At 40.1% G+C, this 25,703-nt stretch overlaps 1 protein-coding gene across 2 annotated transcripts in view; it reads right to left on the bottom strand.

Moving 5' to 3' along the window:
- Positions 1–4,889: 4,889 nt before the first annotated feature.
- Positions 4,890–25,703, bottom strand: part of tgfbr2b (transforming growth factor beta receptor 2b) — a 49,740-nt gene continuing 28,926 nt past the window's right edge. For both annotated transcript variants that reach the window (XM_085290607.1, XM_085290608.1), the window contains 7 exons: positions 17,290–17,606; positions 16,965–17,213; positions 16,758–16,871; positions 15,954–16,091; positions 13,929–14,070; positions 7,504–7,631; positions 4,890–6,036 (listed from right to left, as the gene is read on the bottom strand). In XM_085290607.1, coding sequence (XP_085146733.1) covers positions 5,776–6,036; positions 7,504–7,631; positions 13,929–14,070; positions 15,954–16,091; positions 16,758–16,871; positions 16,965–17,213; positions 17,290–17,606 — 1,349 coding nt within the window. In that variant the 3' untranslated portion in view covers positions 4,890–5,775. The remainder of the gene's footprint in view (positions 6,037–7,503; positions 7,632–13,928; positions 14,071–15,953; positions 16,092–16,757; positions 16,872–16,964; positions 17,214–17,289; positions 17,607–25,703) is intronic.

Genomic DNA, 25,703 nt, shown 5'->3' with positions numbered 1-25,703 from the left:
TCCTTAATGATGAGATCTGACACCTCAGTATATATCAGTAGAGATCACCTCCACTAATGTCTGATGCAAATACATGCTTCAAGAGGCAAAGAGTTAAAGATATAGGAACCTGTAAGACAGATTAATGCCATTATTTTATGCAAGTTATAATTTTAAAATATTTAATAACCCCAGGTTACCCGAATTTTTGTAGGCATGTACATGTGTTTCTTTGTACACTTGTCGCCTCAACATGAATCTGTTTACATAGCATTATATTGAGGGCAAAAAGAAAATCGTAAATGACGTAATCTTTGGGGGCTTAGAAGATTTATGTTTAGGTTGGGGTGACGTTTTGGTTAGGTCCTTTGGAGGGACAGAAACATGTAAGCACGTGTGTTTATATGACTACTTGTGATGTGGTACCCTCTGTTCTCTGGTTCATGGGAATCGCAAGCCTGTCATTACTTTTTTTCCTGATATAAAATAACCAGAGGAATGTCTGCACCACACTCACACACTTTGTGTCTGACATCCCACTAAAACCATTTCCACACTGCCCCTAAAAGCCTCTTGCACTAAAAACAGCTTGTCTGCTCAACTGACCCTCAACCCTCGGCTGCTTGGAAGCTGCTGACTGCTCTCAGTCACTGTAACTGTATATTTAAAGGTAAAGCAGGGCTTGCACTACAAAAAACAAAGTTCCAGTAACAGCAACAGCAGCTGTGCTCCAAATCAGAGTGTGCTATTTAAAATAATCACAAAATAGATCTTAAGCTACAGCTCTGGGGCCTGAATTCAAGTCAAACGTAAAAAAACAGAACCTGAACCACTACTTATTCTAATTTTATAATAAAAATGGATCAAATGAGTAGTTTAAATGTAAATAGGAAAAGGAAATGATCACACAGCTCTTTAGTTTGAATTAAGTTTGCAGAACTTGATAGCATCTTTCAGTTCGTTCATTTTGTGTTCTGGGAAGTATATTTTGCTGTTTTTCCATCCAAAATTCTTTGATTCTTTCACCTGTTTTCAGTGAAAGCCTCTAATAAGCAAACATACAGACATAGTTAGATTCTACTAGATGGATCTAGTGGAGCATTTAGAAGTTAAAGAGTCAAATAAGACGGGGTGAAGATCAAAACTAGAGCTAAAAGTGGATTAACACTGGACCTACTCTGCATTTGCATGTGAAAACTGCTTTTTTCTCAGCTCCTGACACCTTGTCAGGAGCAGTAACCACAGCAGCATTACAGCACAAAAAAATGAAATGTAGTACAGCTACGAATAGTCTGGAAAGGGACATTATAAAGTCTTATGAAGTGAATGGAAAAGAATTCTTAGCATGCAATTTTAAATTATGCTTGATTTCTTTTCACACAAATTTCTCTCAAGAATAGAAAACAGAGTGACACAAAAACAAGATGTGACTAAGTGACAAAGACAGATTAGGTGATGAAAACTTCTATACAAGTCACAATAATTTCTACTGTGAGCTCCAGGATGTTTTCTTTGTATACAAGGCTGACCAGTGTGCTGCTGCTCTTTGTGGATTTAGCAAACCAAATTCAATCGATGTTACAAGAGCTATCGTGGCGATTCTCCAAGCCCTACAGATGACAAAGTGTATATAAAGGTGGAATTTAATGACTCTGTGACACTGACATGAACACCGCTGCTGCTCAGCACTAGTCCAATATATTACATCACTGTTAACGTTAGAGATGGCACGATACCACTTTTTTATGTCCGATACCGATACCGATATCATAAATTTGGATATCTGCCGATACCGATATGAATCCGATATAGTGTTTTTTAATCAACAAAACTGTTTTTTAAATATCTTGCTGCATTTTGTATAAGTTCATACTCAAGTTTAAAACAACAACTACACTAAAGCTATTCTGTTATACCTGTATGCAAAAAAAAAAAAATTTCATAGTTCAGCAATACTGATCAATCTAATAAACTTAAACCTACACCATCCTCCCTATTCTAGTATTTTAAAGAGTACTTAGCGTAAATATTAAGCAACCTAACTAATAGGGTTCCAACTCCCAGCAACAACAAAAATAAATAAATAAAAAATAGGGAACCACCCCTCACGCTCCACCTCATGATGCTTAATCGACGTAATCAACCTTAATTTGATGCAGTGTGAAAAAAAAAAGCACAGAAATCAATTATTTTTCAAGAAATATTAAATAGATTCAACATCTTTCTTCAACAAAATTGCAGACTGCACAGATGGTACCTTCCCAAAGGAAAAAGTACTATAGCTTACTAGGGTATATATATTAGACTTAATAGTCACTATGTACAGTAATTGACTTCTATTCATTTTACATCAAATTAAAACTTTGTGTGTCAGATAATTATTTATTAAAAGCTCGACATTTTAAATGAGAATAAGAAAGAAAAGTATGTCTTTGTGCCCCCTTTTCCCAGTTAATGCCCTATCGGCCCCCCTGGCTAAACTTTGCTAGATCCGCCCCTGCACAGTTACCAGCCGTCAGCTACGTAGAAAAAGATCCTGGAGTAGAAAGTAATATTAAATACATTCTAACAACAGCTGATCAAGCTTAAACGTGCTGCTGTTGTTCAGCCGCTGGTTTCCTCTTTCTGGTGCAAAGTGGGCCAAAAGCAAACAAGAGAGACGGACTCGCGACAGAAAAGCCGATCAGCTGATCATTAAGCAGTTTCATGATTGAAGTAGCAGCCAGAAGAGGCAGTCGCTCCATATATCGTTTGGTAAGCTTAACGCAGGAATGCTTTACAAACATTCAGAGATGGACTTACACACTTGCTTTACTTCTCTCGGGATAACTTTGTCGGAGATGAAATGCCAGGTTGCTAGCGAAGCTCCAAATGCTATCCAGACCACCAACAGGTCCTGCATGCCACAGCCGCTCTATCACGTGATGCATACTGCTCCGACTGCTAACGTTCTGAGGTGAGTTACGGCGTGTTGCAAGTTTTGTGAGGCGCTTTCGTGATATTTAATGGATCGGATTACATTTTTTATTTTTCTCCGATATCCGATCCAGTAATTTAGGTCAGTATCGGACCGATACCGATACGTAATATCGGATCGGTCCATCTCTAGTTAACGTTACCACAGTAATACAAACTAAACACTTTAGCGGTACACTTCCTGGTAATTTGATGTAACCTTTGAATAACACAAAATTGTAAGACATCTGTTTGTTCTGCAGGTTGTTTCACTAAATTAAAAAACACAACTTCAGAACAATATCATATGTAGGCCCATTGTGTGATTAAAAATCCTGAAATAAATGAGGAAATTTAATATAGCCTGTTAAATTCCTATGGAATTTTTCCCAACAGTGTTTCTATCCTATTCAATTCAATTCAATGTTATTTTTACAGTGCCACATCACAACAACAGTCGCCTCAAAGTGCTTTATATCAGCTAGACCCTACAATAATACAGTACATACAGAGAAAAACCCAACAATCATATGACCCCCTACGAGCAAACACTTTGGCGACAGTGGGAAGGAAAAACTCCCTTTTAACAGGATGAAACCTCTGGCAGAACCAGGCTCAGGGAGGGGCGGGGCCATCTGCCAGGACCAGCTGGGGAGAGAGAAGGAAGACTGGATAAAATACTTATGCATCATGGGAATCTGTTGCTCCAACGGAACTTATTGTTTCGGACGAAAACACGAACACAGCGTACAGTCGAGTCTTAATAGCTTACTTACAACTGGACTCGTCAGGCACTCCTTTTGGCTGCAGTGGTTATTATTTACATGCTTCCAGCTCCCGTTTCTGCTTGATGACAGCTCATATTTTTCCTTTTTCTCCCTCCCTCGCTCACAGACACATAACGGGTATGGCAGTCCATTCTCCCTGCAGCACGGACTACACTGCCCATCAGGCTACATTTTTTAGCGCTATGCCTGTAGCATTCTGCCTATTAGCTTAGCACAACAACAACAACAACAACAACAAAAAGGCGCTCTCTCACCCAGGAAACACACAGTAGCGCGCGTCATCCTGTAACCATGGCAACCGTAACGCTGCTGCCTGGAACAACAGAACATAGCTGTCAAACAAAACCCAAACAGTCCTGACCTGCAACAATGTGAAACAGGAAAATACCGCCGTGTAATCCATTTATTTCAACAAAGTAACTGTATTCTAAATACCACCTTTTTAAATGGTAACTGTAACGGAATACAGTTTTTGTATTTTAAATACGTAACGTCAGTACATGTATTCCGTTACTCCCCAACACTGACCACTGTTAATCCATTTGTTTATACTGATGCATCTGCAGTGGATTAGATTTCTTTATAGTATATGAAAGGGAATCCTTGTATTGTCAATTGCAGAAAACCTCAACATCTCGGCATTGCATGCATATATAAATGATAAAGCTTTGCAGCCTTTGCAGTTAGCAACTAAAGAGCAGATATTTCCTCAGTTGTGGAGGACAAAGTCAAGCTGAAAGTGAAACAAACAGATAAGTAGCTCTGCATCTAAATAGGTCAGCTGATAACTAATGTAGTTACCATAACTTTGTGAGGTGGGGATTGCTCTGCTGCCTCTAACTGGTCAAACATGAATAAATCCAGCTTTCACTTTTAAATCATTTTAGTTTCACTTACCTGATCCAAATATATTAAAGCCTAAACCACTAAAATTACATTTATTGTACTTCTGACCCCAAAAAATTTAACATAAATTTACATATTTGATTTATAGTTTTTTGCTACATCTGGCATGTTTTGTGTAGTTTATTGCTTACAGCTTTTGATCTTAAGCAAACAAAAACATATAAGTGTGTTATGGCCAGAGAAAGGACACTGATGATGTAGAAGTCTCATAAACTAATGATACAGTTGGAGTTAGATGTGAACAAAACAGTCATAAAAAGGAAACATGACACAGTTTTAATTAACAGTTTTGAAAAAAAAAAATCAGTGTCAACAGAATCAGCATACAGATATATTTAATTCTTAAAAGATTTACAATATCTTACATATGGTACATATTGAAAAGCGGGATAAACGATCTTTGGCACACTCAGTTTCCTGGTGATACAGACAGAAAACATACACAGTTGTAAAAAATGCATCTTTATATAGTCTTTTGATCTCTGCATAAGCGCTGTAGAAGGAAGACTTTCCCTTTTAGCTTTGATTTGTCATCTGTATTACAGTTTATGTCTCTGTGTACAACGTGCTTGCTTATCTGGAAAACAAAGTTAAGGCATAGCTTGGTAGAAAGAAAAAGAACACACACATACATTCACACACCCACAGACACGTATTCCTTTAATTTCCTGCTGGTGAGGATGGAATCTGTAGCATCATTAGTGTTAAGGCGCTGCTGACAGTTTGGCTCAAAGTTGAACACACAAAGGCACTTTCAGGCAAAAGGCACGTTAGAGTACATAAAAACATCTGTAATAAGTAGTAGGTGGTAAAGTGCACACTGAATATCTTTGGTATAGGATGTATTGCCCAGTTTGTTTCTCGTGGAGAGACCTTGAAGAGAAGCCCGTCAGACTCGCCACGCTCAGCGTATCTCGAGAAGCTTCCAGTTATCTTTTTTGGTTCTGTAGCTACCAGCTGATTATGTCGAGCCACATCTTAAATGTGGCGAAGACCAAAAGCATCCAAAAGTTGATCTTTGCTGGGCTACAATGACAGATGACGCTGCGACTCACACTCGGCTTGGCTCAAAGTCCTACAAGAGCTGAGCTCCAGGACACTATTCAGAGTTTAGTCCTCAGTCCCATCCCAGGAAGTGGCATTTTTCTCACTTCTTGTCGCTAATGGAGCAGTCCACAGCTATGATGTTTTGTATTTCTGTAATTTTCACTTCCTCCTCTGGGATCTCCACCTCTACTGGGATCTTTAGTTCCTCTACAATCTTCTCCGCCGAGGAGCTCCGGCTGGACAGCTTGCCCATCTCGTCTTCCAGCTCAGAGATGCGTTCGGCAATGCAGTGTGCAGTGAGGCGGGCCTCGGGATCGTGGTCCCAGCATTCCTTAATGGTGGCGCACATCACTGCCATGCCCTGTAGAGGGAGGCAGAGAGCATGTGTTATCAGATAGAAACTTTTTAAAAGAGAGAGAGTGCTAGGAGAATTCTACAAAAGCAAAGATGAGTGCAGAAATAAAACTATTCTATATATGTAGTTTTTATATCCCAGTGACCACTGAAATAAAAGTCAGATAATTCCAAGATAGTCACGGAATGCTGAGACTTGGTTAGTTTAGTTAAAACTTCTTACATATGAAATCAAACCGGTTATAGTGGTTCTAAGAAAAGTTATAAATGTACAAGCACTGAAGTTAAAAAGCAAATTAAAAGCAACACTTTCATTATTTGGAAGCAGTGAACTCAGTCGGTTTTAGATGTTACAAATGCATAAGGCAGCTTTCACCTCATTAAACCAAAGTTTAGCTAATTGCCATTTTACAGTGAGCAGAGTAAAGTTGGAGGCACCTCTACTGGGACTAAACTGTTATTAAAACCAAACCTGTCTCCGTATTTAGAAGGTGGCTGACTGTAGCACAGTCAGCAAAGAGGCTGCCTGGAACCGCTGTGACTAAAAAGGTTGTAGTATTTATTGTACTTCAACTTTAATGCATCACATTTGTTAGAGAGCAATGCTCTTTTTTTCCTTCTCTCACCCCAACCGGTCACAGCAGATGGCCCCGCCCCTCCCTGCGCCTGATTCTGCCGGAGGTTTCTTCCTGTTAAAAGGGAGTTTTTCCTTCCAACTGTCGCCAAAGTGTTTGCTCACAGGGGTCATATGATTGTTGGATTTTTCCCTGTATGTATTATTGTAGGGTCTACCTTACAATATAAAGATCCTGTGGCAACTGTTATTGTGATTTGGCGCTGAATTGAATCTTCCACTTATGTGACTGGCATTTATGTCAGCATTAACATGTCTCTCTGTCTCTGCTGTCTTCACACAAACAAGCAAAGCAATTTATGATTAGGATTTACCAAAAAGATTGATTGAATATAGGGAAAGTGTTAAATGCAAAACTGTTTAAAGAGCAAAGAGACGAGCCACAGCCTATGCTGAAAAATGTTTTCAAGTGTCAAAGGCCGGCTTTTACTCTTTTACTGCAAAAATTAGTTATTTAAACTTGTTCTCACTCCATTGTGCTTATTAGCTATGAGTCCATCACACAGGTAAACTAACTAAACTAAACCAAAGAAAAATAATAATAAGCATAGAAAAATAAATAAACTACAACAAGTACAATGTACAAAAGGGGATACATTATCGTATAAATTAGTTAAACATACTATTACATTCAAAATGTACACTTGTGTTATATAAAATTATGTGTGCAAAAAATCGTGACAATAGATACATATTTACTAATGTAAAATATGAAACTTATTTGAGTGTTCACACTCAATTGATTGATTGTGTTATTTTAATTTTCATCCTAACTTTTGTTCTACATTGTAGAAAGCTGCATCTACAATTTTGATTAGTACTGCAGTCTAATGCACTCACCTGGTGCCTGAGCCAGCTGTCGGGGATCTCAGGCCTCCCTCTGTCTCTCAGCACATTATCCTTCATGCTCTCCACACAGGGGTGCTCTCGCACTTTAGAGCCGTACGCCGGCTCGTAATCCTTTACTTCTGCAAAACACAAGCACAACTCACAGATCAGACATGGACTGCAGACCCTAAACTGAGCTGCAAGTAAACCACATCCTTCTTTACAGCCACTTGTATGTACCAGTATTTGTCATTTTCAAAATCTTGAAAGGTGCGTATGATGATATGTGAAAATTTTAAGATAAAGAAGAAAAGGAAAGAGAGGGAGAGGGAGACTGAGTGTGACAGGTGGCTGAGTTAACCTTACTAGAAAGTGCAAAAGCATCCTGGTATGAGGTCATTACACCCCAAAACCACTGAGCTTGAATTTCCACCCGAGCTTTGAGCCTTGTACGCTGGCACCAATAATGCTGACAGTGGGAAAGAATTGCTTTTATGAAGCCTTGGCGGGAGGAAAAATGCCCACTTTGGCACTCAAATGACGATCGTGTCTAAAAACAAACAAATCAGCTTCCGCTAACAAGCCATTATTTGCAACCTCAGAGCAAAGAACACCAAAATAACAATCGGTTATTTTTTTTTACTCTTTTATGCTCAAAAAATAGCTGGGGTGCAGGGGGTGGAAGGGCATCATGTTGAAACCATGAAAAATGAAAAACAAGGCTCTGGGATTGGGTCCAAACCTCATGAAACCGAAATCACAACAGCTGCAGTCTGCCTCCAACCCCGGAAAGGAAGGCTCCCAGGATCTCACAGTTGCTGTGTAATGAGATACTAATCACTGCAAACTCATTTCTGTTTGCCCATCTGACACCGGAAATGATGCACAAATAATTAGCAAATAATCTATCCCTGGACGTCAGTGTTCTTATGCTTAATAACAAAGTGTTCTTCCCAACCTGTCAAACACTGGGTATTATTCTCTAATAAACTGTCATTTGTGCTACATTTTGCTGCAGTTTGCTTTTCTCTGTTCTGCTGCCTCCAAACCAATGGTCTTTGGAAGTCCATTTGATTCTAAAGGGAACTAAATCCTGACCTGGTGAGTCACACAGGTCACACTCAGTCCAGTGTCTGGGTGGATCTCTGGGTGTTTTAGTCAGTTGAGGCTGACCACATTTTAGACCAGGTCTAAATATCCTTGACTCTATTTGGGCTAAGTACTCGGTTTCCCTTTACATTCGGTCTCTCGTTTTCCAAAATATTAGTCATGTTTGGTTAAGTTTCACTAGTTTGGTTTGCAATTCTTAAACGCCTGCTGCTCAATGTTCGTTCGTGAACTTTCAACAGCCTCACAACCATTTAACTGGCACCTCTGAACCTTCAAATCATCTCACATTGTCTGCAACAGCACTTTAAGAACTTGGAAATTTTTCTAAACTTAAAGTGTATTTACCACCAAAGATGCAGTCATTGGTATGTCACTACCTATAGTAAAATCCTAAATTTCCAAACTCAATATCCTTTATGAGATACAGAAGTCATTTCTCAATATTTACCATCTACATACATTTTTCTATATTTTCACTACCTAAACATTTTTGGTACAGTATAAATTATGCTATACTATAATTTGCTATTACCGTTAAAACTACAGCTACAAATGTTACTCCCTTGTTTGTTTAAAATGACACTAGAAATGATGGGAGATTACATTGGAAGTCAAGGGCTGCATTATGAAGCAGAACCAGAGCAAGCTAGGCTAACACACAGCTGTCACTTAAGCTAACCAGTGTTTTTTTCTGCATGTATCTTTAATAAAGGACCTATTATCTGAATAAGCTTTAGGTGATGAGTGTCAATTCCCCATTTTAAATTTATTTATGTACAGTGAGAGAGTGGAAACACGAATTCAGAAAGACCAGAGTTGAAGAAAGCGGCACTTGTAGCTGTTCAAATTCCCATTTAATCTCAAAGCACTTAGTAAATGTCTACATAGCTATGTATATTTCCATATCAACTAGATGCTTTGATGTAGTGGTTAGCAGAATGATGCGGTGAAATATATGATAAGTGATGCAGTCTCATATAACCACGTGCAGCCCTGCTGCTTATCCTCAAATACAGGAAGTTAGGAGGTTGGGGTAAAATCCCGCAGACAGGAAACTGGAGGGCTAGGATTGGGACTATGTGCAGAAACGCTGACTCTACAGACCCACACTTCCTGTTTTGACATGTGGAAGTTCCCTCAGTTTTAGTATTTTAAAACAGGACCCAGCCGGGCATGGCCCATTCCCTGCAGGGCTATTTATGCCAGGCCTGGTATTGTCCTCAGCTTTCTGCTGTTTAGATCTCCTGCTGTGGAGCTGGTATAAATACCACACATTTTCCTGGACTGCATACAGCTGAAGCACAGAGTTGAAAACAGAAATAAAAAGAGGTGGAGTACCTTCTAAACATCAAGACATCACAGAGTGGAAAAGGTCCTATTTCATGCTCCATTACTGATTTGGCTCTTGTACACTTGTCCTTTTTCTGTGAATGATACATGGGGACTACACGTGCGGTCTACATGAGGCGGGGCCTGTTTTCCTTCTCTGGACCTTTGAAAAGCTATGAGAAGAATTTCATCTGAGAGGAGATTTCAAAAGAGACTGCAACCAGAGCTTCAGTCTCACTTTCCTCTTGCTGTCTGGGGCCCGCAGTTAAAATCCCGATATATTCAATCTAAGTGCTGGAAAGTGGTTTACGACAGTTTCCTTTTCAGATTATCTGTCTGAAACCTTTGTGGCCTGAAGGTTAGCAGAAACCCCGTGGCTGGCTACGCTGTCTGGGATCTGCTATCTCCAGACAAACATCTCCATGTTTGGCGTTTGAGAGATTTCAGACTCTCGAGAGAAGTATAACATGAAACTGATCCCACACTGATGCAAAACAAACTACATTGCAAGAAATGAACCTGCGTAAACTCTAATGAACCACACTGTCATCGAAACAAAATCTCCTCTCCACAGAAACAAAGAATCCGCCCATCTCTAGAGAAAGTTGTGGGCTGAATTCCTGTGGCAGGTTTGTGGCTAGCACTTGGGGTGCTGTGAAGTTTAATGTCAGTGCTGTTAGTAGTACTTTGATTGGGGGGGGGGGGGGGTTACAAGTTGAAATAGCAGATTCCCTCCAAATGAATACCTGAAACTTAAAAGAAAGAAGCAGTCAGTCCTATCTTCATGTCTGTTCTCATTTGATTGGTTTGTTTGGAATTACTGTATTCTTCAGCTCTTTGTCTGTTTAGTCTTATTTGACTTGTCTTTTACTGTTATTGCTCTTTATCTGCGTTATTTTTATTTTAATGGGTAATTTAGTATCTGACCGGAGATGACACACTTAGTTATCTTGAAATGTTTACACTCAGCTGCCAGTTTATGTAAGATACACTTAGCTAAAAATAACTAAAAGCTATTTAGAGAATTTAGAGAAAAACAAAAGAAAAAAAGCCACCAACAGAGATGTTATAGTAATATAAAATAGTATATTGCACAGCTATGACATCAAAATTATGTGGCGCATGGACCTGGGTCCTTTGAGGGTGTCCTGTGGGAGTCTGTTGGTTGTAAGACTTAAGTGGGTCAAGCTCATTCTCCTGCACCTGGTGCATTTATTGTTCACCCAACCATCCATTTCCTACTGATTATACATCAGTTTAAAATGAGATTCCAATGCAAGGATGCTTCATTGAATTAAACACCTGTTGCTTCAACTCTTCTCTTCTTGTGTGTCTCTCTCCCCCTCCTTACTTTGCATCTCTGATAAGAGGGAGTAAGACATGAGAAGAGGATGAGAGGAAAGGGAGGACGTGCAAACTAAGAAATGAGAAAAGGGGTATATCTTAAGAGTTCCACTTCCTGTGGAAATGTTGAAGAAAATATCCTGCTAGGGAACATGGCGTACCCCTGTTGTTGCCAGAGGTACAGCAACAGTTAGAGGGGTGTTAACTGTTAAAGTAAGCAGCACACATGTATCCAAGATTTCCCAGTAGAAAATTGCATTGTAATAAAATTGTAAATATTCTTCACCGTACGTGTAATTTTAAAATTAGTCACAAACTAAGTCCTACACACTCAGTGTCGAGAAATTCTTCAATCTAAACATCATCAGGGCAGGATTGTTCTTAAGGGCTAACCACGTTACTTTTAGCTAAACGGGTCGAATGAACTGGCAACTGAGATTACAATAACCCTACAGTAATTACAGAGAGTGGTCTCAGTCTTGTCTAAGGTAAAAAGTGAGCGTATTTCCAAAATGTTGATCATTAACTTCTGTGTTCTTTTAGCTTTTTATCAACCCCTCACCAGCTGCTGCTAATGGCAGTGTCCCTACATGGCCCACAAGGCTTTTGCTTGGCATGGTGCAAACCTTTCTCCCTGCTCCATTTACTCTGCATAACCCTCAGCTCAGACTGAACATGCGGGCCCTGCTGCGCCCTGCAGGCTAATTCAGGATAAGTAAATAAAATGCTCAGAGACCCACGGAGAATGTACTATAAGTGACCACAACAACAATGCCAGAGCAGGGTAGTATTTCGATCCACCATTCTGACCCCTGTTGTTGCGGTGGAGACAGAGGAAATACACACACACACACACACACACACACACGCTCACACACACACTCCCAGATTGAGACATGGAAACAGGATGAGATGAGGGCATCTGTCTAAGACCTCCATTTCTGTTCCACTGTCTCCAGGTGACTCTCTTTACTCTGAAGAAACACACACACTCTGTGTAGACAGAGGAAATAAACACACACACACACACATACACACACTCTGTGTAGACAGAGGAAATAAACACACACACACACACACACACTGGAATGTGACTGTCTCATTCTAAATATCTCAGACTGTCTAGAAAAGCCCAAGAGACAGAGGGAACAACATAAACCACAGAGAGTCCCTCTCTACTCTAAGGAGACTGGAATAAAACACACAAAAACAAATTTGTGTGAGCTGTACTTCATTAAAAGGTCCTCTCTAAGATTTAAAGTCTATAGTACAATCTAATTTTGCAAGGTGAGAATTACTGATAGAAAGATTTTTGATCAAAGTGGCATTAATACCGGACTCACACACCCTCATGTGCATAAGAGCGAAATGATTCCCTTCCAGCACTGAAACAAAACTGGTGGTATCAAAACTCCCTTTCCTAATTGTGTGCGTGTCTAGCTACTGTAAGGTAGTAGTGTGTTGTTGTGTTGTTGCCCTACAGATTGTTCCTTGTCCTCGATTCTCGTGATCTTCCACTGACATTTGAATTGGTGGCTTAAGAATTGCCTTTCTGTTCTTTACTGATGATTTGGTACTATTCATTATACAGCATGCAGCCAAATGTGAAACAGCTCGGTTGTGTGTCACTGGTTCCCTGTTTAGGCCACGAATATCTGATTGCTTGGACTGCAGTTCATTGCTTGGTGGATTAGGAGTTTCTATTTCTATTTTTTTCAACTGGCAGAAAAAGCAAGACAAGACCAGAACAAGTTTCAGGGATCTAACTGTAACCCTTACACTAAAACCACATTCTGAGCCTCAAAAATAAATTAAAACACACACACACACACACACACACACACACACACACACACACACACACACACACACACACACACACACACACACACACACACAGCTGTAGCAGGTACAGTAACCACTCCAGCTCTCTCCCCCTGATTTCCTGCCCAAAGAAGGGCAACCGCACGGTTCAGATTGTCTCCCTCACACATCAGACATTCCTCAAATTCCTGCTGCTAAAGCTGAAGGTTGAGGTGCAGTGCAACAGATGAGGCCATCAGCCTCCTTGCTGCCCCCATCAAAAACAAAAGCCTAACAGTAAACAGTAGTCCTGAAACTACTGTCTACACTATGTAGGTCTCACACACACGGTAGCAGTTTCAAGCAGCTTTCAACACATTGGCCTTCAAACGTATTGCGTGAAGTCAGCTGATTAAAGTGACCTTTTCCTTTTCTTTTAGTAATTGTGACGTATAGGAAATAGCCAAATACTTCCAGTTGTTTCATGACTGAAGGGACATGACCGGAAAGAAAGGAAGGTAGAAGATAAGCAGTCATTTTTATGACATTGCATTACACACGGCACAAACTGAGTTAGACCTCACACACACCTTCATTATGTGACATGTTAACATCATTCTGCCCAACTGCTTCTCCTGCTGAGCTTGATCTGACAGGCCAAAACTCACAGAGCATGCTGTCACTGTAGAGTCATCTCAGTTGCTGAGACACTTCACCTGAGCAGATTTGTTTTATTCTGAGAGTGAGTGTGCGCTTATGTGTTACATTACATCATACTTCCCACAGCTTGGTAATTACTGAACACGTTTGTGTGTTTACATGTGTGTGCAGTGTGCACTGTGTGCACTGACCTCCAATAGCTTCACACCTTGACGTCATCTCCCACAGGACCAGAGCCATGGAGTAAATGTCAGTCTGCTTGAAAGACTCGATGTTCTCCAGATTTAGTCGGGCCTCCAGCACCTCTGGTGCCATATAGCGCGCAGTGCCCACCTGCCGAACAGAGGCAGCAAACAGGGGTTAACACACAAACAGGCACACCCAAGCATTAAACAGATTATCACCTTATCACTACACTGTCTCTCAAAGCCTGATTAATGGTGCTGGTGCAATAAATCAAAGCACTGGCTCAGTGGCAGAAGACCTGACTCACTCCTCGCTTCATTCAGAAACAGGTAAGAAAAAGAAATGACATTTGACATCATAAAACAGAGAGATTCTAGTCTAGCCATTCATCTGTTTGATGTGCGCTGTTAAATTACACATAGTAGCTACTGCACTGTTTGCTCCAGACAACTTTCAATGTTGCTGTTATGCTGCAGTGTTTCTGTATACTCCAGATGCATTTCTTCACAGCCAGACATGGAACAATATATATTTTTTGCAAGTCTGCAGAGTCCTACATTTAATAGTCAACCTCCAAGCCAAGATCAACAAGTTGTCAAAGTTTTAACTAAAAGCAGATATAGAAAATTAAGTCTCAGCTGAAGACAAACTCAATTCAAGGTCAGGTCCAAAATAAAGATCTTTAGCCTCACGTTAAATCACAAGTCAAGACAATCAATGACTTCCAAGTCAAAATCACAAATTCCTGTCAGGAGAAATCAGTTTGAGTTCAAACCAAACAAGATTAAAGTCCAATGTTGAATTATTTAAGTATTATTTCAAGTCTCAGCTTAAACTCAGTGGCTTAGGTGAATATTTAGAACATACTCTCTCCCAGTTTTTACTGAAAGTAGAGGGATACCATTCTCATCAAGTCGCTGCACGTCAAATCTAATAGTTTGCACGTCTTTGCAACTGTATGCTTGCAAATCTTGGGACTCTTTTGATTTTGTAAAGTAGAGTTTGGAGTCATCATGGACTGTAATGGAAACGTATAAGCTGAAAGTGAAAGTGGAACAGTTTTCTGCCTTTAAAAGTGACGTTTGTGCGTCAATCAAAGTCAATTAGCATAACCGTTTTGCATTCCATCTACTTTCCCACTAGTAAAACGGTGGCTTGTACTGTTCCACAGTAACCCAAGCAGTAATCCAAATGGCTTTGAGTTTAGCTGTGCAAACTGGTCAAATAAGCTAGCTGACTGTATATGCAAATTCATTCTTGCAATGCTAATGCAAGACTTATGTCCTTTCCACCACAGGTACTCTGTCAGTTCAACAGCTTTGTAGTGCATTTACATGCATTTGTTCCATTAGTGCTTACCATGAGCATTTTCCAAATCTGTCTTTTCACTGCTGCTTTAATAACCATAAAACATCTGAGATTTACATAACATCAAATTTCCCATGTGCTGTATATGCAAAAATACTGCTGACATGGTTTTGCGAGTGGTTGCACGAGTTGCATTTTTATGCAAAGAAAAGTTCGACCACACGCGCACACATGATTGAAAAGAATTTACACCGAAACCTAAGCTCAGGATAATATCTGACAGAGACACACACACACAGTCACGGAAGTTATAATTACAACCTACTAGCTGGGAATTTCCAACTTTTAATTGTGAGTGGAACCAATAGTGACATTGAACAATCATACTTCGGCCTACGCATGAGCTGAGGTTAAAACCCCCCCAAAAAGGAAGAAAAGATTGAACAGCCAGGATTTTGTTGTGGTTGCACTCACTGCACCTCTTCCTTCATCACTTGATTACTGATCAGTCTGTCAGTTTTCTTTTGTCAGCAAACAATCAAACACATTCTCAGGAGAAGTAGGAGGAAGGCAAAACAAACACAACCCGCTCATCAGATATGGTGAATATGACAGCTACAAATCTATTACCGCAGATATTTGCAGGTTATGCTTTTGATATCTCTTGGCAGTTGTGTTTAAAGACCATTTGTTAAAAAGAGGAATCCATAATGATATTTAACCTGTCCACTGTTGGCAAGTTCATCCACTGACAGGCTGCTGTCCAGACAGAGTCCCAGGCCAAAGTCACAAACACAGCACGTCCCGTCGTTTTTCACCAGGATGTTGGAGCTCTTCAGGTCTCGGTGGACTATCGGCACCTAGGAGAATAACAGACACTTGATCGTCCAAATGAATAAAAATAATAAGCATGAAAGCAGAGATCAAAATGGTAAAGAGATAATACGATGTATGTAGCCTGAGTTACAGGATGTTGATCTGTTGACTTTTCCCCTAGTGTCACCAGGCATTAAGCATTGTGTCCTGTGTCTTTTAGAAAACCTTAATCTAGCTGTAATTTGATGCTGAGAAAGTCCCTCTTGGCTTTACATTTGACATTTTTACTTAATTCTAAGAGTGCTACAGGTTTGGGCTGCTGTGAGGACCTCCCTTCATCTCACTCCCTGCATGTTGTTCACTGTTATTTGCTCCCTCCTGTACTTTGTATTTTTTTTCTGTTTGTTTAAAGGGAGTTCTTCCTGTCAGAGATTATGAGTTTTTTTTGTACCGTGTAGGATCTGTACTTTCTACACTGCATAAACTAAATTTAACTGAACTGAATTAATGCCATCGTCTCACTATAACAATTCGATGTATCCAGTTAATATTTGCTAAAAACTTGATGGACAGCAGTACTCATAACAGGTGAAGAAAGGCTGAAGTGTTTTTATTGGAACAAGTGTCATCTGAATGCTGCTAACGTGGCTAATAGCAGTCACATGGATGGATTGCTGCCCTACTGCTAAATATGACTTGTGATCTTTAACCTTAGGGCTTCCACAGGGGAGGCGATCACTGTGGAGGTGGGCAACACCCCGTGCCAGAGAGCTGCTGAACACCTGCAGCTCCTGCCAGCTGATCACGTGATGTGTCAGGTACTCCTAGAAGACAGAGATGTGACAGTGTATTAGCATTTTGAGAAGTTACAAACCAAAGTAATACCACTTTCATATTCCGGACACTTGTGCACTCACCTGTAGGTTTCCTTTGGGGTGGAAGGCCGTGATCAGCCAGTACTGTTTCTCCACCTTCCGCTCCTCAGCTGTCAGGAAGTGGAGGATATTCTCATGTCGGAGGTCTGTGTTGGAGAAAATGTCCTTCTCGTTCTTCCAGGAGGCGTACTCTTCGTAGGGGAAGATCTTTACAGCTACTGTTTCAAACTGATTCCACGTAGTCTGCTTCAATTTAGCCTTGTATACCTGAGCAAAGCGACCCTTTCCCACCTGGGACACAAGCAAAAGTTAAGATTAGAGTTTGAAGCAGCACAGCTCCACATATGTATCAAATATGTTTGCATACCAGCAGATCCAGCTCTATAGGCAGCGGCTCTGTGTTGTGGTTCAGACTGTTGGCATGAGTCGAGCTGCTGTCGGACTTATCGTCATCTGTCATGATGGCGCAGGCGTCACTGCAGTCCAGCCCACCGGCTATTGGCTTACGCTTAAAGTTAAAGCTGCTCTCCCATTGGCGGTTGGGACGCCTCTGCCGATGGATTCTGCACCAGTAGAACATTCCAAAAAACGCGATCACCATCACCAGCAGGGGCAGCATGCTCACCAGAACTGCAGATATCAAAGAGTGGTTGGACTCCAGTGGATCTGGAGTTGGATCCACAGCTGGGGAGAGAAGATGAAAAACATGAAAAAAGCGTGAGCATGAGATGCGTAAGCTAATGAGTCCCAACTGAGAAAGAAGACGCACAACGATAACATAAGGTTGTGTGACATCAGAAATGGAAATGTATCGAGATAGTAGCAGAACGCAAAAATTCCCCATGTAAGAGCTAAACTGCTCGTGGGTGGACTTTGAACTGAATCATGAAAGTCAGCTATGAGGATACGTTAAGAATATTGTTAAAAAATGACTCACCATCATTTGCTGTCATGTTATTAAAACAAAAAAAAATTCTCCCTGCTGCACAAAACGCCTTCAGGTTTGCTCAGAGTTTTCCTTAGCTATCTGAAGCTAAGGTGGGAAGATGTAGATATTTTTGAAACCGCCAACGTGAGTCAGAGCTCTGTTAAAGAATGAGCATAATAGTCTTCTCGGGACTGTCATGAAGCTATTAATGCAAAGTCAGTTTTTCAGTAGACTGTTTTATGATGCTGATGTGATTCTAGTTGGTATTGTTGATTTGGTGAGATGCATTAACAACCTACAGTGATCAGTGGATTCTGGAAAAGTAACTTTTGCATTTGAACAGCTTGTACTTACAGCTCGTGTTAGTTTCACACAACTTTTTCGGCACCTATTACTAATTAGTAGATCTTTCTTTAAAATGAAGCCGGGGTCGACCTTTGCTGAAAAGGACACGCAGGCTAGTTTCTGTGCTCTGTGCGGTGGATGCAACAGCAGCACACGTCAGTTTCCTCCCACTGCCACCACACTGAGGACACCACAGGGAAATCATTCTTAAACCCTGCACTATAAAAACATCATTGTGTTCCCCACTCCACAGACAGCTTGAAATCTTTTACTGTCCATCATAACAAGAAGTGCAAGTTTGAACCTTTTGGTTTCTGATCTTTTCAGGGACCTAACTGTGCAGTCAGAAGGTTCACAGTTTGAGCAGGCTTTATAGCTTTGTGAGCTATAGCATTAACTCCATCCACTGACTCTGACTGCCAGCTGGGACAGAATGGCAGCCAAGCCTCGGAGCTCCAGCGGCAGTGAAAGAACAGTCAAACGCTTGTCTGTCTTGCGTTGGCCTGGCCTGGACTGATCTGCTCTAGCCGGGCACCTTTTCAAAGAGTGTCTCACTCATAGTCCCAAGGGAACATTACCCTCCTGAGCAAAGCTGCCACATTGGCGAGCTGAAGGAGGTCAGGCCAAGGACTGACCATTGAAGAAAATGCTCCACCCTACATCTACTTTGCAGTAAGATTTTCCACTTACAGTACATGTATTAGTGAGCACTATAGAGGCTCAAAGTATACAAAGCAAACATCAGCATATAGAGCAAAAATAAAAACTTCGAGCTTTGATACTCTGTGAATTCTTCTGTATATCATAGACTGAATGTAATCACTGACTATATATAAAATGTAGACTCAACCACACATGACTGAATCTAACTGTTGTGAAGTCTGCTCAGTGTTTTGTCTGACAACCAAGATTTCGAAGATACTGCATGTCCATCTAAGCATAAACTTTATTGCCCTTTTAGGCTCTACTGGGGACCATCATTTACACACAGAACGCACTGTTGTGTTCAGTAATACTTGAAACTGGGTAATAAACTTATCAGGAAAGTATGTACTGAGGTCATAGAACAAGGGAGCTGAAACTTCTGTTAAACCAGACACTAACTGACTACCCCTACTGGCCATGAATAAGAATGGTTCCACATCTGGAAAGCAGAGAACTGTTGTCCATTTAAATACAGTTAAATGCACTATGCAATGGCCTTTTTAGCAAGCTACCTAGCTACAACTATTGTTTATTACAATCCAAATTCCAAAAAAGTTGGGATGCTGTATAAATGTAAATAGAAAGAAAATGCAATTATTTGAAAACATTTATTCACATATCAAATGTTCAAAATGAGAAAATTAACCATTTTTTTTTACTAATGTCTCAAAAAAGTTAGGAATTGCCCATGTTGACCACTCTGTAGCATCCCGTCTTGTTTAAACGGTTACAGCAGATGGCTGCACCTCACTGAGCCTGGTTCTGCTGGAAGTTTCTTCAAAGTATGTTTTTTTTCCCTCACTGTCGCCAAGTTGTCTGATTCTTGGGGTTTCCTCTATCTCTATAAAGTGCCCTGAAGTGACTGGCATTGTGATTTTGTGACATATAAATAGAAATGTATTGAATTGAACCAGTTGCTGGACTTTTGAGCATTTAGTGATGTCTATGGGTTCTAGACTTTAGGCTCCAAACATTTTCCATTCAAGTTTCTTTAAATTTATGTTATGAATGTTGAAACTCTAAAAATGCTAGCCTTAAGGAGTTTATGTAATTTTTTGTAATTAACTGAATTAAAGCCAAGTACACAAAGCCACTTCAATCACACATTAATAGTTTGACCTAAGAGCCACTGTGGTGGTGCACAAAGGCAAAACTACACTGTTCCAAAAAATAGTAATGTCAAAGTACTTTACTGTGTAGTTTACAGTTGTGTACTGTTTTTCTAGAATATCATTACATTTACATAAGTAGACTGTGATCTGACACGTCAAATGTAAAATAACATAACATCACTGTAAATGTAATAAAACACAATTTACTTGTTTGTTAAATATATTTTGTTGTACATATGCATATTTAGATCGTAAAAATACATCCAGGAATGTCTCCCATCATGCCTTGGGACATGTGCTGCTGTTTAGATGTTCTTGTTCTATTGTTTATGGTTACGTTACTTTTAACTGTTATCTTGAATGTTGTGTTTACGCCGTGGTGCAGCGTCACTGACAGTTGTTGTTTTGTAGAGAGAGTGCTGTACCATGAGTGACTTCTGTTGTGCTGTTGTTGATCCTTGAGGCACATTGTAGCACAGCAAGTGTTTTAATAAGGAGCTCCCCCTACCAGCTTGGGGTTAAATAACAAGCTCAATTGCTCTCTGTGAGCTTCTTTGTTAAGATTTCTCTGCATGCCACAATGTAAAACATTGCACGGACACGCTGTGCTAATTATATATTTTGAAAAAGAAATGTAGAGGTAGGAATTGCAATTAATATAAATAACATGACGCTAAGCATCGGCCAATGAATGTGAACTAACAACAAGGTCGCGGGTATGGCTGCGACCAGAGGAAAAAAACCCTAATATGAAGGTATTTTACTGTGCATTTCACGGTAATGTTCTGTTCTTCTAGAATATCATTAAAGTTACGTAAATAGACTTTGACTTCACATTTTGAATGTAAAATGTTAAATCACTGTAATGTAATACAACATGATTGTCATGATTATTAAATGTATCTGTCTGTACATATGCATATTTAGATTGTTAAAATACATTCACAAATGTATCATGATCTCACAAATATCTGTCCGTTATTTGAAAGATTGAACTGTTGAATTCAAATGTAATGCTATGGAAAAGTATATAACATGATCCCTATAAGCTTGTGTTACAGCACATAAGTATTATTATCGCTGCTAGTTAGGCCGTTCGTGGCTCAAGAGTTGGCAGTTCGCCTTCTGATCAGAAGGTTGCCGGTTCGCGCCCCGGCTCAGACACTCTCCGCCGTTGTGTCCGTGGTCAAGACTCTTCACCTACCGCCTACTAGTGATGGCCAAAGGGGCCGATGGTGCGATATGGCAGCCTCGCCTCTGTCCCAGGGCATGCAATCAATTATTATTTAAACCAACTGTTAACTGTATATTTCTGTACATTTACGTATTATGATTCATATTTCCACATTCATTCACCTTGTTTATAGGTAATTTCATTGTTTGATCGCGTAAAAAGGTTCCTAATTTAATGTCTAAAAGCACTTGGAAAAGGCAGAATCCCATGTCAAATTAGCTCAACAAACTCTATTTTCATTACTGAAAATAACCGTATTTTTATGGGACAGTTATTTTCTGTTATTTTACGGTCATATTTTGGCGCCCCAGCTGCCGGAATATTACCGTTTTTTTTAAGATGTTTTTTTTCCTATTTATAGATGATTTCATTGTTTAATCACATTAACATGTTCCTGATTTAATGTTTAGCGGCACTTGAAAAAGGCGAGATCCCATGTCAAATTAGCGCAACTAATTGTATTTTCATTACTGGAAATAACCGTATTTTTATGGGACAGTTATTTTCTGTTATTTCACGGTCATATTTTGGCGCCCCAGCTGCCGGAAGATTACCGTTGTTTTACGATGTTTTTTGTAACAGTGTATAAAACACTTGTCTTTGTCCCAAGCATTGAAGAGGGAACTTGCCAAAGAAGACAAAGACAATAATAATGCTACAAAAATGCAAGCTTGCCATCTGTGAACCTGTAGTTAGTCTTAACGAGCTCACTTTGTTAGCTACAGATAGTAGATTTAGGACTGGCTACAGCTGTCTGCTGGAATGTCTGGTTTGGTTTCAGTTCAGTTCAGACAGACACTGCTCTGATAGCCTACACTTCTGTATTTTGTCAGCTTTAGAGCTGCATAAACACACATATTATTTGTGATGTCGCCTAGCAAAAATGAAACCATTACATTAGATAAAAATGTAAGACTGTATTTGTCATGTCAACGCTCACTCTGATCTTTGTGACTTACGAACTGCTGGGCCCACATCACAGAGCGTCATTAACTGTCCGATTTAAACTGCCTGATGTGCTTTCTCTTCAGCAAAGTAAAAGAGGAACGAGTATTGTGTTCATTTTTGTGGTTGTGAGCATGTAGGTGTGTATTTGTGTATGTGGGCATACAGCACTAAAACTTTTTGAGATCACTTCGGGCAAAACCGCAGATGCAGTGAATCAAAAATACCCAACACAAGCTCATGCAGTGTTTTTTTTTTAGGCTTGAGACAACTTCAAAAGACCAGTAGTAAAGTTAGTTGCAAAATAAGCCAACCAGCCAGTCAGACATGGCATTTCTACTCAAATTCCTAGTGTCTGTACATGTGTGTATGCTTTAAGGGTTTTAAGACTGCTTAGAGGTTTTTGGGGTTTTAAGTTTATTTCCTTGTTGTCTTGCAGCCATGTTTGGAGTGTGTAAGGGTGTGTGTTTCAGGTAGAAACAGCCAATCACGCAGTGCCAAGACAAACTGGCAATTACAATCATGTTGCCTTTTCCAATCAGGATGCCAAAGTGTTCTCAGGCGGCGTTTAAAGAGGTTTGACACATAATTTGGCCAAATGCAGGCATCCCTGCCTCCGGCCTGTAATTACTCACATCATCAGTGTGTATTCATGTGTCAGGAAGTGAATTCTGGGATTACTGAACCTGCCATCTCTGAATCACACTTTTAATGCTTTGACCAATTGCTAATTACTTACTTGCTTACTACGCTTAGTGAAGTTACGAGCTGGATTTTAAAGAGGAACTATTTTCACTGGAAAAAAGACAGAGCCAGACATGATTTCATGTTTAAAACAGGTGATGGGTGAATAGATGGCAGCCATTATAAACAGAGTGTAAGCAGAAGCACACTTCCAACAGGGCTTCCACTGTGCCAGATTGTTTACTGTGCCAGCAAAACACTTTAAATATCAGTATTCATCCTGATTTGTTTGAACATTTCCATTCATAGCCCCTGATTTTGGTAATTATCTGGTCACGTAATGGAAAGCTGAGGGTTCAGATTTAAAAGTAAATGTGGTGTAAATTCTCCTCACCGCTCTCTGAAAGAAAGCTCCCAGCTTTGCCTGTTCCTAATGCATTTGCTGAACCAAGCATAACACAGGTATGGAGCCTATAACAGGTATCGAGTGAGGGATGATGTAATGTTTAACAAGTGATAGCTTTATGATGTCTAGACAAGGGAGTTTTGGCCGGAAACTGATAAGAGAGTGCTCCAGTAGGTTTATGATTGATACTGTAGCACCAGTGTTGGGGAGTAACTGAATACATGTACCGGTGTGACGTATTTAAAATACAAAATATGAGTAACCGTATAATAATAATGAACACTTTTATTGATCCCCGTGGGGAAATTCTTCGCTGCATTTAACCCATTCACTCAGTGAAGCAGTGGGCAGCCACCAGTGAAGCGCCCGGGGAGCAGCGTGTGGGGATGGTGCCTTGCTCAAGGGTACCTCAGGGTAGCCGTTCAGGGGATTCGAACCCCTGACCTTCCTAACATGGGGGAACCGCTTTACCTACTGAGCTATCCCTGCCCGCTGTATACCATTACAGTTAATGCTTAAATAGGTGATAATTAGAATACAGTTGCTTTGTTGAAATTAATGGATTACATGGTGGTTTTTTCATAATATGAGAGACATGAGAGAGGGGATAGCCTAACATATTATGTTAGGCTATCCCCTCTCTCATGTTGGCATTTCCACTCATTGCTGGAAGCCGTAACAAAACACGAAATAAGAGGCTCTAATGTAAGCGTCCTGTCAAATGTTGGTGGAGTCAGCTACACAATGGACCCGGAGCCAGCACAACAGAACCACCAGTGCATGGAAAGGAATACATTTCTTACTTGGAAATTCTGACACTACTTCTTATTTAAAGAAGTAAGGGATGGACGAAATCTGACCGTGCAATGCAAACCAAGCTGCTCTCAGCGTCAAACAATTCCACCTCCAACCGAAAGAAACATAAGGAAGTAAGTTCTTTTTAAAAATCTAGCGTTAGCCTACTGCAACTACCTTGTTTTAGGTAGTTACCCACTTAACTGCCAACCATTTTCGCATCTTTTAATTCCAGGACTAGGTTTACAATGCTCAGCGTTGCTGTTTTGCTCTACCTCATTAGGCAGAGTTTGTCTGGGTCAGCATTAAGCCACAATATCTGTGTTATGTCATTATATCATACGAAAATCTATTTTCATTATTGTTTGGTTGAGTGCTTTGTAACATTAAGTTTTTTGTTATTATTAAAGAGTTGATGCTATTATGTGAATAATGAGTATATATATATATATGTTGTGTTAAAATGTCAAAAGGTAAGATGCTAGTTACAAATCCTTATGAAATGCTTATTAACAAAGTATTATTCTGTCTTATTTAACCCTTGTGTGGACCCGCTAGAGTTTTGGCTTTCCAAATTAACACTATCAAACAATTTTATGTTAAATTACTCAACAGATGTTTACTTCATCCCAATTACAAGCCATATGAACAGCAAACATGATTATTTTTTTCCCTTTACCTTTGTTAGATCACATTTATGAATTAATGTGCTTCTCGTTTTTTTTTGTTTTTTTTTAATAAAATGTTATAAAAAAAATAAATCAGTTATAATCAAGTGGAGTGAGTGGAAAGACACAACACATTTACACGTGAAGCAATATGTTTCACAACTAAATGGGATCAGCCGCTCATCAATGGTGATATTAGGCCCAGGGTTGTAAAACGGGGAGGTGGTGCACACACTTATCCCACACTGTCTTGATGGCAGCTAGCTTGTCTCTCTGCCGTTGAGCTGGTCTGTTGTCTCGGTTATCAAAACGAATAATCCTGGAAATTTTGTGGAAGTTTTCCAGAGACATTGATGCATGGAAAGGTTCGTGCCGGTTTCTGCATCCCACAGGGATTCTGTGGATTCCCCTTTGGACCTGAAAACTCCTGCAAGGATGAGAACCCCAAAGTAGGCCTTTGGGGTTCTTAGATGAATTTGGTCCATCTCCTTCCACCTCTCTCCAAAAACACACCTTCCTTCTAGATTACTGCAATCCAGAATAATTTTCTGGATGGAATCTGGGATGAAAAGCTCAAATGAAGACTTGATGTCCTGCACATGAGTAACTGTCAGCCGTGTTGGCCCTGGCTTATCACAGTAACAGCTCTGCAGGGTGGCTCATTTCTTGGGCAAGAAGACCATTCAATTTCACCAGTTATTGACATCCATATTTCTTCACTTGCTGTCTGGTGGGCTTTTTTTGGTCCTGGAGCTGTCTGCTGATGGGGTACTCGTCTTCGTTTTGTTACTAAATGATGCTCAACCTCCTCTTCTTCAAAGTCACTGTCAGACTCTGAATTTTCAGAAATGTGAAATATTCTGAAACCTCTTTGTCAACATCATCATCCGAAGCCCCTCTCTCTTCCAAAATCAATTGGATGGCCCTCGCAGCAGATAATCTTTTGCCATCTTGATCAG

The sequence above is a fragment of the Mchenga conophoros genome, linkage group LG11, assembly GCF_057382185.1.
Source record: "Mchenga conophoros isolate Kocher_MC1m ecotype Shallow Benthic linkage group LG11, M_conophoros_male_GT1.1, whole genome shotgun sequence".
In the NCBI taxonomy this organism is placed as follows: domain Eukaryota; kingdom Metazoa; phylum Chordata; class Actinopteri; order Cichliformes; family Cichlidae; genus Mchenga; species Mchenga conophoros.
This window is presented reverse-complemented; position numbering and strand designations above follow the sequence as displayed.